This window comes from Macaca fascicularis, chromosome 15 (assembly GCF_037993035.2).
Source record: "Macaca fascicularis isolate 582-1 chromosome 15, T2T-MFA8v1.1".
NCBI classification, from domain to species: domain Eukaryota; kingdom Metazoa; phylum Chordata; class Mammalia; order Primates; family Cercopithecidae; genus Macaca; species Macaca fascicularis.
In genome coordinates this window covers 12,348,227-12,360,804 of record NC_088389.1, presented here as the reverse complement: position 1 = coordinate 12,360,804, position 12,578 = coordinate 12,348,227, and the positions used below count along the sequence as shown (strand labels likewise).

The 12,578-nt window shown below is 51.9% G+C and overlaps 1 protein-coding gene across 33 annotated transcripts in view; it reads left to right on the top strand.

Annotated features, from left to right (window-relative positions):
* Positions 1 to 12,578, top strand: part of PRRC2B (proline rich coiled-coil 2B) — a 129,777-nt gene that overhangs the window by 100,088 nt on the left and 17,111 nt on the right. For 24 of the 33 annotated variants that reach the window (XR_012424228.1, XR_012424227.1, XR_012424226.1 and 21 more), the window contains 6 exons: positions 2,256 to 2,451; positions 5,088 to 5,304; positions 6,032 to 8,110; positions 9,341 to 9,546; positions 10,054 to 10,199; positions 10,827 to 10,968. Coding sequence is in view for 28 of the 33 variants with exons in the window: in XM_065530898.2 (XP_065386970.1) it covers positions 2,256 to 2,451; positions 5,088 to 5,304; positions 6,032 to 8,110; positions 9,341 to 9,546; positions 10,054 to 10,199; positions 10,827 to 10,968 (2,986 nt within the window). In the remaining 5 variants the exon portion in view is untranslated. The remainder of the gene's footprint in view (positions 1 to 2,255; positions 2,452 to 5,087; positions 5,305 to 6,031; positions 8,111 to 9,340; positions 9,547 to 10,053; positions 10,200 to 10,826; positions 10,969 to 12,578) is intronic. The other 9 variants (XR_012424229.1, XM_074016217.1, XM_074016213.1 and 6 more) reach the window with 1 other exon arrangement.

Sequence of the window (12,578 nt, the reverse complement as noted above, 5' to 3'; positions counted from 1 at the left end):
TGGATAATGGTTGTAATTCCACCAATCTCTCCTAGTCCTGATGGTCTTGAAGCACTCATCAGCAATCGTGCCTACTAGAGTAGTAATAAGTAAAGGAACACAGTAGTCAATACTGAGAAATAGTGCATTTTGTTGGGAAACTGAGGTGATACGTAGACATTACTTGGTGCACACCAAACAGCAAGGTGTGCAGTAAATTATTACTAATATTAGCTGAAAATATTTCAAAACCTGTGTGCTGTGGAGAAACAAGCCAAGGACTTAAGGCTTTTCCCAGTATCTCACTTAATTACCTTTAAACTTCTCTGCTCAGCCTCTTCTCTCTTCTGGGCCCCTGGGAGCATTCCAGGGACTGCCTTTAATGTGATTTTAGAGCATGGGAGTGTAGGCGAGCACTGCACAGTTACTCATGTTCGTGGGTTATAGAATTACTGATGGGGGAGAGCTCTGGAATTACTTGTGCCAAACCTAGCAGTGACAGTTGCGCTAGGTAACTCCTTGGGGTGCGGAGGGAAGTGATGGGTAAGTCCTTCCTTAAGAATAGAAGGAATTGTCAGGCGTGGTGGCCCACGTCTATAATCCCAGCACTTTGGGAGGCCGAGGCAGACGGATCACCTGAGGTCAGGAGTTCGAGACCAGCCTGACCAACATGGTGAAACATCATCTCTACTGAAAATACGAAAAGTAGCCAGACGTGGTGCTGTGCACCTGTAATCCGCTACTCAGGAGGCTGAGGCAGGAGAATCGCTTGAACCTGGGAGGTTGGAGGTTGCAGTGAGCCGAGAGCGCACCACTGTACTCCAGACTGGGTGACAGAGCGAGACTCCATCTCAAAAAAAGGAAGTCTGAAAGCACCAGGGCAGCCTGTCTAGTCATAATTGCTGGAAACCTAGGGTGTAGACAGGAAGAGGAGCTGGGAGATGGAAGCCCACAGCCTTTTCTGTGGACTGGGAGAGTGAATGACTCAAGTCTCTTGATTGATGACCTATATTTATTGAGTGCTCTTAATAGGCACTGGGAGCACCAACAGAACCGTCCAGGGAATCAGCTCAGGATGTGCTGTAGACTGCCAGGCGGATTGGCCGCCTTTTTGTTTTCAGAATGGAAGGATGTGTGCTGGAGGCTGCTTGGGCGTCCTCAGAGTGTGAGGCAGCAGTGAGTCCTGCCTCAAGGCCAATTCAGGGTTCCTTTAGGAATTAGCACCCGGGGTCACTGATGGGATAGAGCAGGGTCTGAAATGAACCCTCTTGAGTCAGGCAAGAGCCTTGATTTTGAATAGTTGACTGATACTTTCTGTTTACCCATTTGTGCAAATGTTCTGTATCCCGATTGTGGTGCTGTGGGCAAGGGTGCACAGGGAGTCTCTTAGGGTTCGGTGAGGGTTACCAGCAGTCCAAACCATCAACTGCTGTGAGTGCAACAAAGGAGCACTGGCCATTCTGTGGGAGCAGAGAACTGGGGATCTGGTCTCGTCTGGGTGTAATGACAGGCTTCCTAGAGGATGTGTTGAAGCTGGAAACCTGGATTTAGGGATGGAGGGAAGAGGCGCTTACCTAGGGGCCCCAGTGTATTCCCATGGCCTGAAGTGGTGGCAGGGATATATGGAGCAGAAAGCAGAGGGCCAGTCGTGCAAGGCAAAGCTAGAGAGGCAGACTGGGCAGTCACATGGGACCCAACCCTCACCCTAACCCCATAGGTCACGAGTAGCCTCGTAGGATTTAGGCTGTCGGGTGGAGAGTGGTGGAGAACCACTGAAGGCTCTTTTGAGCTAGGGGTCGACCTATTGGGCGTGGGGTGTCTGTGTGAAAGGATCACCCTAGTCGAGGATGGAAAATGGATTGAAGAGGCCAGGAGGGAGCAGGGAAGGGATGCTGGTATATTATTTAACCTCAGGTGGTAGCTGCAGACAAGGAGAGAAGTGGCCAGCGTCCAGACATTCTGTGGGAGGCTGCTGGTGGATTCCAGGAGCGTCTGATCTAAGTGAAAGCCTAGCCTGTCTCGTGTACCACAGGCGCAGATGGGCCTCCATTGTGATAATGGCTTGGCTCTCCACCAGCCTTGGACAGGGACCTGAGCTTGCAAGCTGTAACACATTGGGGGCTCCCCCTTGAGCAGCTGCCCATCCCTCCCCTCTTTGGTCTTCTGTTCCAGGTGGGCTTTTTGTGCTGCCTGCTGGAAAGCTGGAAGGCGTGTGTTGGGTGGCATCTCAGCCCCCTGCCGCACCAGCCTGACCAAGTCTCTCTCTTTGCGGGCAGGAGCAACTGTACAAGATGCAGCACTGGCAGCCGGTGTACCCCCCGCCATCCCATCCCCAGCGCACCTTTTACCCACACCACCCCCAGATGCTGGGCTTCGATCCCAGGTGGATGATGATGCCTTCCTACATGGACCCACGCATCACGCCCACTCGGACCCCAGTGGACTTCTACCCCTCCGCCCTGCATCCATCAGGTAAGCACTGTGGTCTAATGGTCCATACCTGTATCACCCAGGATAGCGCGGTGGTCAAGGGTGTCATCTCGAGTTAAACAGATACACCTGGATTTTGGTCTGGCTCTTTGTCATGTACACGACTGGTCTGAATTTCAAAGGACTCGCTGGCAAAGTATAGGTACAATAATAGTTCTGTCATAAAGATTTGTCGGGAAAGTCATGAAGATCGTGTATCATAAATTGCTTTAATTAATTTTAGATTTCTGCTGTGTCGTTTTGTCCTTCTCATTCTTAATGTTCTTTGTGCTGTCTCTTTTTCCTTGATTAGTCTTTCCCAAGGTTTGTCTAGTGCCTTTTTAAAATCAGTATTTGGGCTTCTTCATTACTGTATCTTATTTGGGTTTTATTTTAATAATGTCTGGTTTTTCTTTTCTTCCTTTAAAATATCATACACTTGGTTTACTAATTTCTGGCTTTTAAGATTCTCTTTGTGGTACTAATTTCTAATGTAGTTGCTCTGTGGTCAGATAATATGGTCTGTGTGTTACAGACCAGGGGTCAGCAAACTTCTACAAATGACCAGATAGTAAGTCTTTTAGGCCCTGATCAACTAGTCAGTTGTGGTGTTGTAGGATGAAAACGGCCATAAATGATAGTAAGTGAGTGAACATGGTTGTTTTTTCCATAAAATGTTACTTATAAAAACCTGCAGCAGGCTGAGTTTTGTTTAATGGCTGTAGTTTGCTGACCAACTCCTGACTTAGGTTGCTTGACATTTGTTGGGTTTTCTCTGTAACCTCTTCTGTGGTGATTCTAACATTCTACATTTGCCTGAAAAGACTGTATTCTCTGGTTGGAGATAGTCCATTAAGTTTAGCATGCTAATTGTGTTGTGCAAATGTCTTCTTCATTGCAAGTTTTTATCCCTTTGACCAGTTACTAAAAGGTGTTTTAAAATGTCCCACTATGATTATGGATTTGTCAGATCTTCTTTGGGAGCCTGTCAATTTTTGCTGTGTCTATCTGGAGGCATACAGGTTTAGAATTTCTGTATCTTGTTCCTTCTATCCTTATGTAGTACCCTTGTTATCATTAATAGTGCTTTTTATCTTTATTGCCTACTTTGATAGCAATATAATAATTCTAGTTTTTTGTTGATAAGTATTTGAAGTCTTTTGTTCCAATTTTTACAGTTAGCTTCTTTGAGTCCTTATTTTTTGGGAGTGTATCTTTGTATCTACAAGATGTGTATGGCTTTACCACTCTGAAAGTCTATGACTTTTAATTGCAAAAGTTGGTCCTTTTAGATTTATTGGGATTACTTTTATTATTGTTAGAGACAGAATCTTGCTCTGTCGCACAGGTTGGAGTGCAATGGTGCAATTTCAACTCACTGCAACCTCTGCCTCCTGGGTTCAAGCGATTCTCCTGTATCAGCCTCCTGAGTAGCTGGAATTACAGGCACCTGCCACCATGCCTGGCTGATTTTTTTTGTGTTTTTAGTAGAGACGGAGTTTCACTATGTTGGCCAGGCTGGTCTCGAACTCGACTGACCTCAAGTGATCTGCCTGCCTTGGCCTCCCAAAGGGTTACAGGCATGAGCCACCACGCCCAGCCCTATTGGGATTTTTTTTTTTTTTTTTTGAGACAGAGTCTCGCTCTGTCACCCAGGCTGGAGTGCAGTGGCTGGATCTCAGCTCACTGCAAGCTCCGCCTCCCGGGTTCACGCCATTCTCCTGCCTCAGCCTCCCGAGTAGCTGGGACTACAGGCGCCCGCCACCTCGCCCGGCTAGTTTTTTGTATTTTTTAGTAGAGACGGGGTTTCACCGTGTTAACCAGGATGGTCTCGATCTCCCTACCTCGTGATCCGCCCGTCTCGGCCTCCCAAAGTGCTGGGATTACAGGCTTGAGCCACCGCGCCCGGCCTGGGATTATTATATTTAGATTTTCCAACTATGATAGTTTATGCATTCCATTCTTATTCGTCTCTTTCTATGCCTTTTCTTCTTATTCCTGCCTTTTCTTGGTCCTATTCTTGTTTTTCTTTTGCTTCTACGTTTCATTTCTATATGTTAGTGGTTACATGAACATTCTAACATGCACCTTCAACTTAGCAAAGTATTTGGGGAGGTAGAAAGTCTTTGTCCCTTAAACCCCCATGAAAGTAGGCATGTGAGTCTGAATTCCTGGGAGGGGGACAGTGGTTTCCCTGCCCTGGTCCAGGCCAGACAGACCACCAGTCTGTTCCCGGTAGTAAAGTGCATATGTCTATCTAATGTGCCTTTTGAGGATGTGGCCCTTTTGGGTCTTTGTTTTAAACGGTGTCTCAGTTGTATCTCCCTGCCCTGTTTAGAAAGACTTCATCCCCTGTCCTGTGAGTGTTAAGGACCAAGCCCGTATCTGACAAATGTGCTTTTCTTGCCCGCTTCCTTGGACTTCACAGGTCTTTGAACCAGGCAAGGTGCATGCGTGTGTGCCTTCAGAGGTCCTCAGGTCAGGACAGATTAAGAGCCCTGTGATGTGTAGGTGGGTGGGGTGCTGTATCCACGGGACAGTCAGGGTAACTGTTGACTTCTTTGGGCCTTTGGTTGAGCCTGAGATTGGAGCAGGGCTTTCTAAATGAGATGATGTAGATCAGTCTTTGCCTTCTTCAGGACTGATGAAGCCCATGATGCCCCAAGAGTCCCTCAGTGGGACAGGCTGTCGCTCTGAGGATCAGAACTGTGTGCCCCCACTCCAAGAAAGAAAAGTGACCCCCATCGATTCACCCCCTGTGTGGAGCCCAGAGGGCTACATGGCACTGCAGAGCAAGGGCTACCCGCTCACGCACCCGAAGTCGAGCGACACCTTGGCTATGGACATGCGTGTCAGGTGAGATGAAGCCTGGTCCTGCTGCCTTGCCACTGAAGGAAGATTCCAGGTCCGAATCCAGAGGTCCTGGGATGAGCTACCATCCTCATCCACAGGGCCCTGGGATGAGCTACCATCCCAGGAGACACTGCCCATGGGAGACGTGCTCTTTTGAAGGGACTCCTGGTTCCTTTGGGGAAGGAGAGTGTGAGGAGGATTGCTTAAATGCTTTGTGCAAGAGGCTCTTTTCAGATGGCGAGACTTAAGGTGAAGGAGAAGTCCTGGGGTCATCAAACCCTGGGCACAGGGTAGGTGGGTGGGGGCTTTACAAGGCAGGTGGTGTCCAGAGCATGGGTCTTGGCTCTTCTGTGGAAGTAAACAGAGTTAGCCCTGCCACCCCCATGGCCCCAGACTCTTCACGGCCTCCCAGGCTCCAGCTTGCTCTTTGACCCGGAGGATTGCCCGGCTCCTCTGTCTCGAGGGGGCCCGCTGCGCCCACCCAGCGGCCACGACAGTCTTCACTCTCATGGACTCCAGGGGCCACCGACCAATTCATGGCCTGGCATTTCTGAGACGTGTTTAAAGATAGAGCAAATGTTGGTGCTTATGTGTTTTGTTTTTTTTTTTTCTAACTTTCTTTTTTAAAAAGTTTTTTTTTTTTTCTTTTTAAAACTAAGCTCTGTGTTCAGCATGGAAACCAGGAACCAGGCTCCAATCACATTGACTGATTTTTCTGGTTCCTTTTCAGGAATGAAAGCTCTTTCTCTGCCTCACTCGGAAGGGCAGGGGGCGTAAGTGCCCAGCGCGATCTCTTTGAGGAGAGAGGGGAGGAATACTTGAGTGCTTTTGACAAGAAGGCCCAAGCAGACTTTGACAACTGTATCTCTTCTCAAAGAATAGGCCAGGAGCTTTTGTTTCCACCCCAAGAAAATGTTCAGGAAGCGGGTGCTCCTGGGGGTCACACCCAAAACCTCAGGTGTTCCCCATTGGAGCCTGACTTTGTCCCAGATGAGAAAAAGCCAGAGTGTGGCAGCTGGGATGTTAGCCACCAGCCAGAGACCGCTGACACAGCCCATGGTGTTGAGCGGGAGACACCCCAGGAGGAGACGGCCTTTAACATCTCCTGGGACAAGAATGGGAGCCCCAACAAACAGCCGTCCTCGGAGCCTGAATGGACTCCTGAGCCCCGGAGCTCCAGCAGCCAGCACCCAGAGCAGACGGGCAGGACCCGGAGGTCGGGACCCATCAAGAAACCAGTCCTGAAAGCCCTCAAGGTGGAAGACAAGGAGAAGGAGCTCGAGAAGATTAAGCAGGAGCTAGGGGAGGAGAGCACCCGGCTGGCCAAGGAGAAGGAGCAGGGCCCCATGGCCGAAAAGGACGAAGACGAAGAGAATGACGCCTCTCTGGCCAACTCCTCCACTGCCACTTTGGAGGACAAAGGCCCTGGCCATGCCACTTTTGGCCACGAGGCCACCAAATTTGAAGAGGAGGAGAAACCTGACAAGGCCTGGGAAACCAGACCCCCACGAGAGTCCAGCGATGTTCCCCCCACAAAGAGAAATAACTGGATCTTTATTGATGAGGAACAAGCCTTTGGGGTCAGAGGGCAGGCCCGGGGCCGGGGCCGTGGTTTCCGAGAGTTCACTTTTCGTGGTCGGCCTGCCAGCGGAAATGGGAGCAGCCTCTGCGGCGGGGGGGTCCTGGGTGCCCGCAGCATCTACTGCAGCAGCCAGCGCAGCGGCCGTGGCCGGGGCCTGCGAGAGTTTGCTCGGCCAGAGGACTGCCCCAGAGCCAAGCCCCGACGGAGAGTTGCCAGTGAGACCCATAGTGAGGGCTCAGAGTATGAAGAACTTCCCAAGCGCCGCCGGCAGAGGGGCTCCGAGAACGGGAATGAAAGCTCGCTCCTGGAGAGGGAGGAGAGCGCCTTGAAGAAAGGCGACTGCAGAGATTCTTGGCGGTCCAACAAGGTGTGCTCCGAGGACCATAGCGGTCTAGATGCCAAGAGCCGAGGCCCTCGGGCCTTTGGGCGAGCCCTCCCTCCCCGGCTGAGCAATTGCGGGTATGGACGGAGAACCTTCGTCTCCAAAGAGTCACCCCACTGGCAGAGCAAAAGTCCAGGCAGCCCTTGGCAGGAATATGGCCCTTCCGACACATGCGGATCCCGGCGATCTACAGACAGAGACTATGTCCCGGATTCCTACAGACACCCTGACACGTTTGGTGGCAGGGGCTTCGAGGACAGCCGCTCAGAGGACAAGAGGTCCTTCTTCCAAGATGACCACGTGGCGGATTCTGAAAATGCAGAGAACCGGCCCTTCAGGAGAAGGCGCCCCCCACGCCAAGATAAGCCTCCTCGCTTCCGGCGCCTCCGGCAAGAGCGGGAGTCCCTGGGCCTGTGGGGACCCGAGGAGGAGCCCCACCTGCTGGCAGGTCAGTGGCCAGGCAGACCCAAACTGTGTTCTGGGGACAAGAGTGGCACTGTGGGCCGCAGGTCCCCTGAGCTCTCCTACCAGAACTCCTCCGATCACGCCAATGAGGAGTGGGAGACGGCCTCCGAAAGCAGCGACTTCAGCGAGCGGCGGGAGCGGCGGGAAGGCCCCGGGTCTGAGCCTGACTCCCAGGTAGACGGTGGCCTGTCGGGGGCCAGTTTGGGTGAGAAGAAGGAGCTGGCCAAGAGGAGCTTCTCCAGTCAGAGACCACTGGTTGACAGACAGAGCCGAAAGCTGGAGCCGGGAGGGTTTGGGGAGAAGCCCGTTAGGCCAGGTGGTGGTGACACCTCCCCTCGCTATGAGAGCCAACAGAATGGGACGCCTTTGAAAGTCAAAAGGTAAAACCAGACACCATCTGGGCCCTTTTTGTTGTTGTGTTCTGTTCTCAGCAGCACTGAGTTCACGCATGCATGCCGCCGTGTGTCGGGACTGGGGGCCTGCCCCCAGCCCGTCTGTGCGCGTCTTCATCACCTGCCCCTGCATTGCCTGTCTGCTTTTCTCGTGGTGGTGTTATTGTGGCTAGAGCCCCCCCAACCCCCCTCCGCAGTGGTGCTCTGAGGCCGCTGTCCAATACCTGGCCTGGGAGTCTAGGAATGTGTCCCTGCGTGTGTCCCTGGAGCCCCGCCAAGGGGCCACTGCAATGAGGAGCATTGCCTGTGCACAGTGCTGGGTGCCAGTCAGTCCACCAGAATCCTCTACTCCGGAGTTGCTGCCAGGCAGCATCCTAGGGGGCATACTGCCCTCGTGGCTGCATGGAAGTGGCTCTTCCCAGGTGGTTCTGCTTCTCCACTGTGAGGAGATGTGGCCCCACGGTGGGGTTGCCACCTCAGCATGGCAGGAGCCCAGCAAGTGCAGAGGGGAGCAGGCTGCGCATGGTCTGGCGAGTACCTCTTCCACAGCCAGGGGCATTTGGGTGATGACCTCTGCTCAGGGACTAGGAGAGGGTCCCCTGCACAGTCTGGGCTGACTGACTGCGCTTGGCTTGTAGCTCAGACAGGGAGGTACAGGGGCTGCTGAGGCCTTCCCTGTCTTCAGCATACTGAGGAAGATGGCTTCACACCTCCACCCTCCTTAGAATTGAAGGCAGAGAAATTCCCAGAGGAGGAGCCACAGGGAACACTGACTCTTTCAGGTGGCGTCTAATCTAGCTTTCCAGGTGCTAGAGGCCGACCCTTGGCTTCACCTCAGTTTTATGCCCCAAGGGCCCTCTTGCAGGGCAATCCTGGAGAGGAGCAGAAATACTGGCGGCTCCATTCCGAGCACATTCCCCTTGACTCTGTCCCCCCTGCACTCTCTGAACATAGCATGTGGGAGAGCCCTGGGGAGCAGAAGGTGACAGAGCCACTTTCCCCAGGAGCAGGCAGAGCCAGCGGGGGCAGCCTTCCACGTGTGTTTGCACATGGACATGGATGCACTGTGGCCAGCTAGCCGCTCCTCCCCACCCGAGGAGTCAGCGAGAGGAAGTGGACCTAGATCAGGGTGCCAGGCTTGTGTGCAGGCAGTGTGCACGTGCATTGTTTTCCCTCCTTCCACAGCCTCTGGTTAACAAGATCCTCTTTCCCTTACAGATCCCCAGATGAGGCCTTGCCTGGAGGTCTTAGTGGCTGCAACAGTGGGAGTGGCCACTCCCCATATGCCCTGGAGCGGGCAGCCCATGCCAATGCTGACCTTCCCGAAGCCTCCAGTAAGAAGGCAGAGAAGGAGGCCAAGTTGGCTGCTCCGAGGGCAGGTGAACAGGGAGAGGCCATGAAACAGTTTGACCTGAACTATGGAAGTAAGTCGTCCTCACATCTTCAGGGGAAAGAACTCAGGTGGAACCAGGGGCCGGGCAGTCCTCGGGCCGCCCGAGTTTGCCTTTGCACTGAGTACCGTAGCTTTCGGGAACAGCTCGCCAGGCACTGGGCTGGATTCTGGGGCTGTAGAGTTGAGCAGAGTAGGTAGGATTCCCACGGGTGTTGCTCACAGCCTGTTGAACCCCCGTGACACCCTGTGGCTTCTGCGTTTTAAAGAGAGGAAGCCTGGGGCCTAGAGGTGTTCGGTGGTGTGTCCAAGGTCGCAGAGCTGGGGTTTAAGCCCTTTGTGTGTTCTCTCAGTCGTGCTCTTGGACCTCTTTGGTTTGGGATAACAACGTTTTAGATCAGAGGTGGCCTGAGAAAGGTGCAGAAGTCCTGTCCAGGTTTCTGTTGAGCTTGACGCTAGATCTTAGGCGCCTGTTGAATTGGGTTGTTCTTGCCTCCTGGTGAATGGAAATACTGTTCCTTCTCGTGAAATCTTGGTTCAGGTGCCATCATCGAAAATTGCGGGTCCAGTCCCGGGGAGGAGAGTGAGGTGGGTTCTATGGTGGGCGAAGGCTTCATCGAAGTCCTGACCAAGAAGCAGCGCCGCCTGCTGGAGGAAGAGAGAAGAAAGAAGGAGCAGGCCGTGCAGGTGAGGGGTTGGGGGGCGGGGCATGGGGCGGGAGGGCAGGCTGGCAGATGCCCAGGAAACCCAGAGCCAGAGAGTAAGGGAGTTCTCGGTCAAGCTCAAGGTGGCAGAGAGGAAGACAGTATTTAGCAAGCACACATTGTCTCCCCATGCCTGCTATTACCAAGGCCCTTCTATCAAAGTAGGACTAGGTGGTGGCATCACTGTTATGCAGAGGAAGAAACTGAGTCTTGAAGAGAGTGACTTGTCTAGGGTGATAATAGTGGAAACTTGTCCAAGCCAGGATGCAGACCTCCGTCAGCTCCCAGCTCCTCCTCCCTCCCCACTCCTCATTCCTGAGTGGAATGAGATTTGTCTCCCTGAAGTCACGTGGATCATGAACCCTGTACTAAAATGGAGTCAGGGCTGGACCCACACACAGGTCACGGTCCATTGGCCTTTCAGGTCTTTCCTGGGGGGGTGCTTTGCTTGGCATCGCAGTTCTGCTTGAGTTTTTGGGAGACGAGCATCCCACACGTCTCTGGAGCATTTTCAGGTGGTGTGATTTTGGTACCTGGAACACTTATCCTGGGGAGAATTTATCAGTCTTTGTGCCTTAAGCTAGACTACAGCACCCTTTCTTCCCCTCAGGTGCCTGTCAAGGGTCGAGGCCTTTCCTCCCGTATTCCTCCTCGATTTGCGAAAAAGCAGAACAACTTATGTCTGGAGCAAGGTGACGTGACCGTGCCTGGCAGCAGCCTGGGCACTGAGATCTGGGAGAGCAGCAGCCAGGGTGAGAGTTGGGGGATGTGACCCCAGCTGTGGTGTCCAAGGTCACATCACGGACTGGGTTTGCTTCTTGGGGAGGATTCTGCTTTTGAGCTATGAATATAGATGGAGTAGTGCCTGTTTGCTGGGTTCCGCTGCTGAGCTAGTGCCGAATGCCATCTGAGCGATTTGCTGCTGCAGCCCCCAAACAGATACACAATTTTCCTTGCCTAAAATTTGGTAGAAGAGCAGAGCATTCATTACGTCCAGCAGTGTGGAAAAGGATGGCCCCTGGAGCTGAGATCGCGCACTAGTGGGCCTGGCCTTCTTTGTTGGTTGTCATTTTATCCCACTAACTTACAAAAGAGAAGCAAGTGACTGAGAGACCAGCAGCAAGAGTTCAGGAGCTCTCTTCTGTGCTGTGTACCCTTTCTTAACATGAGGAAGGCTCTGGAAACTCCTTCCTGAATGCTCTTCTGGAAAGGCAAACTGAGACCAGAAGAGGGTGTACGTTAGTTTTTAGAAAATTCGTTGCCCTGAAAACTTTTTTTTTTTTTTTAATTCTATATCAAATGTAATTTTTCTGGGTATTTTTCCTTGTAAAATAAAAAGCTATTTTCAAAGAATAGGTTATTCTTGAGGCTTACATGAGCCAGGAGCCTGCACTGTTAGCCCAGAGGGTGCATAGATGAATAAAGTAAGGACATTTGACATTTCATAGCTTGGGCCCATGAGAGGATCTCGGAGAGGTCACCTAGTGCCAGCTCAGTTTTCTGCAAAGCAGCTGAGGCTTTAGAGGGAAGAGACTTGACCCAGGGGACTCCAGGGTCATAGGACAAGCACCCGAGACACTGAGTTCTGGGCCTTGGTTCTTTCACTGTTTCCACATAGCTTGTCCTCATGTGCTCGGTGAAAACGTGAAAATTTTGGTTCTTGTAAACTACAAAATAATATTCGACATGCCCAGCTTTGATGGAAAGGGAGCACAATCCTTTGATAAAACATCAATAACGCTACATTTGGTAGTGACTGAGTGACAGGTGTCATAGTATTGATGTCCAAAAATGCCCAGGCGCCAGATTGGTTGAGCTGCCAGATGTCAGTCAGATGTGACTCTCAGGTGTGAGTCATCATCCCCTTTTGTCAGATCTTTTCCTCCAGAATTCTGCAGAGTCTCGTTGGTTCCTCAGACCAGGGGTTGTGTCCAAGGATGGCTTCAGAGAGCCCTTGGATATTAAAATAGCATGTGAAAAGATTTTTGTTTTGTTTTGTTTTGTTTTTAAGATGGGGTCTCACTATGTTGCCCAGGCTGGACTTGAACCTCTGAGTTCAAGCAATCCTTCTGTCTCAGTCTCCCGAGTAGCTGGGATTGCAGATATGTGCCCCCACCCCCTGCTAGCATGTCAACTTTTGCATGCATATCTATTTTTCTGGGCTCAGGATCCAGGGCCACTCAAGAAGTGGTCTGTGAGCTTAAAAAATTTTAGTAATACCCACTTGGATCTTTCAGAGACTCTGTAGAAGCCACCAACTTTGGCCAGGAGTGGTGGCTCACACCTATAATCCCAGCACTTTGGGAGGCCAAGGCGTGAGGATCACTTGAGATCAGGAGTTCAAGACTAGCAACAGAGTGAG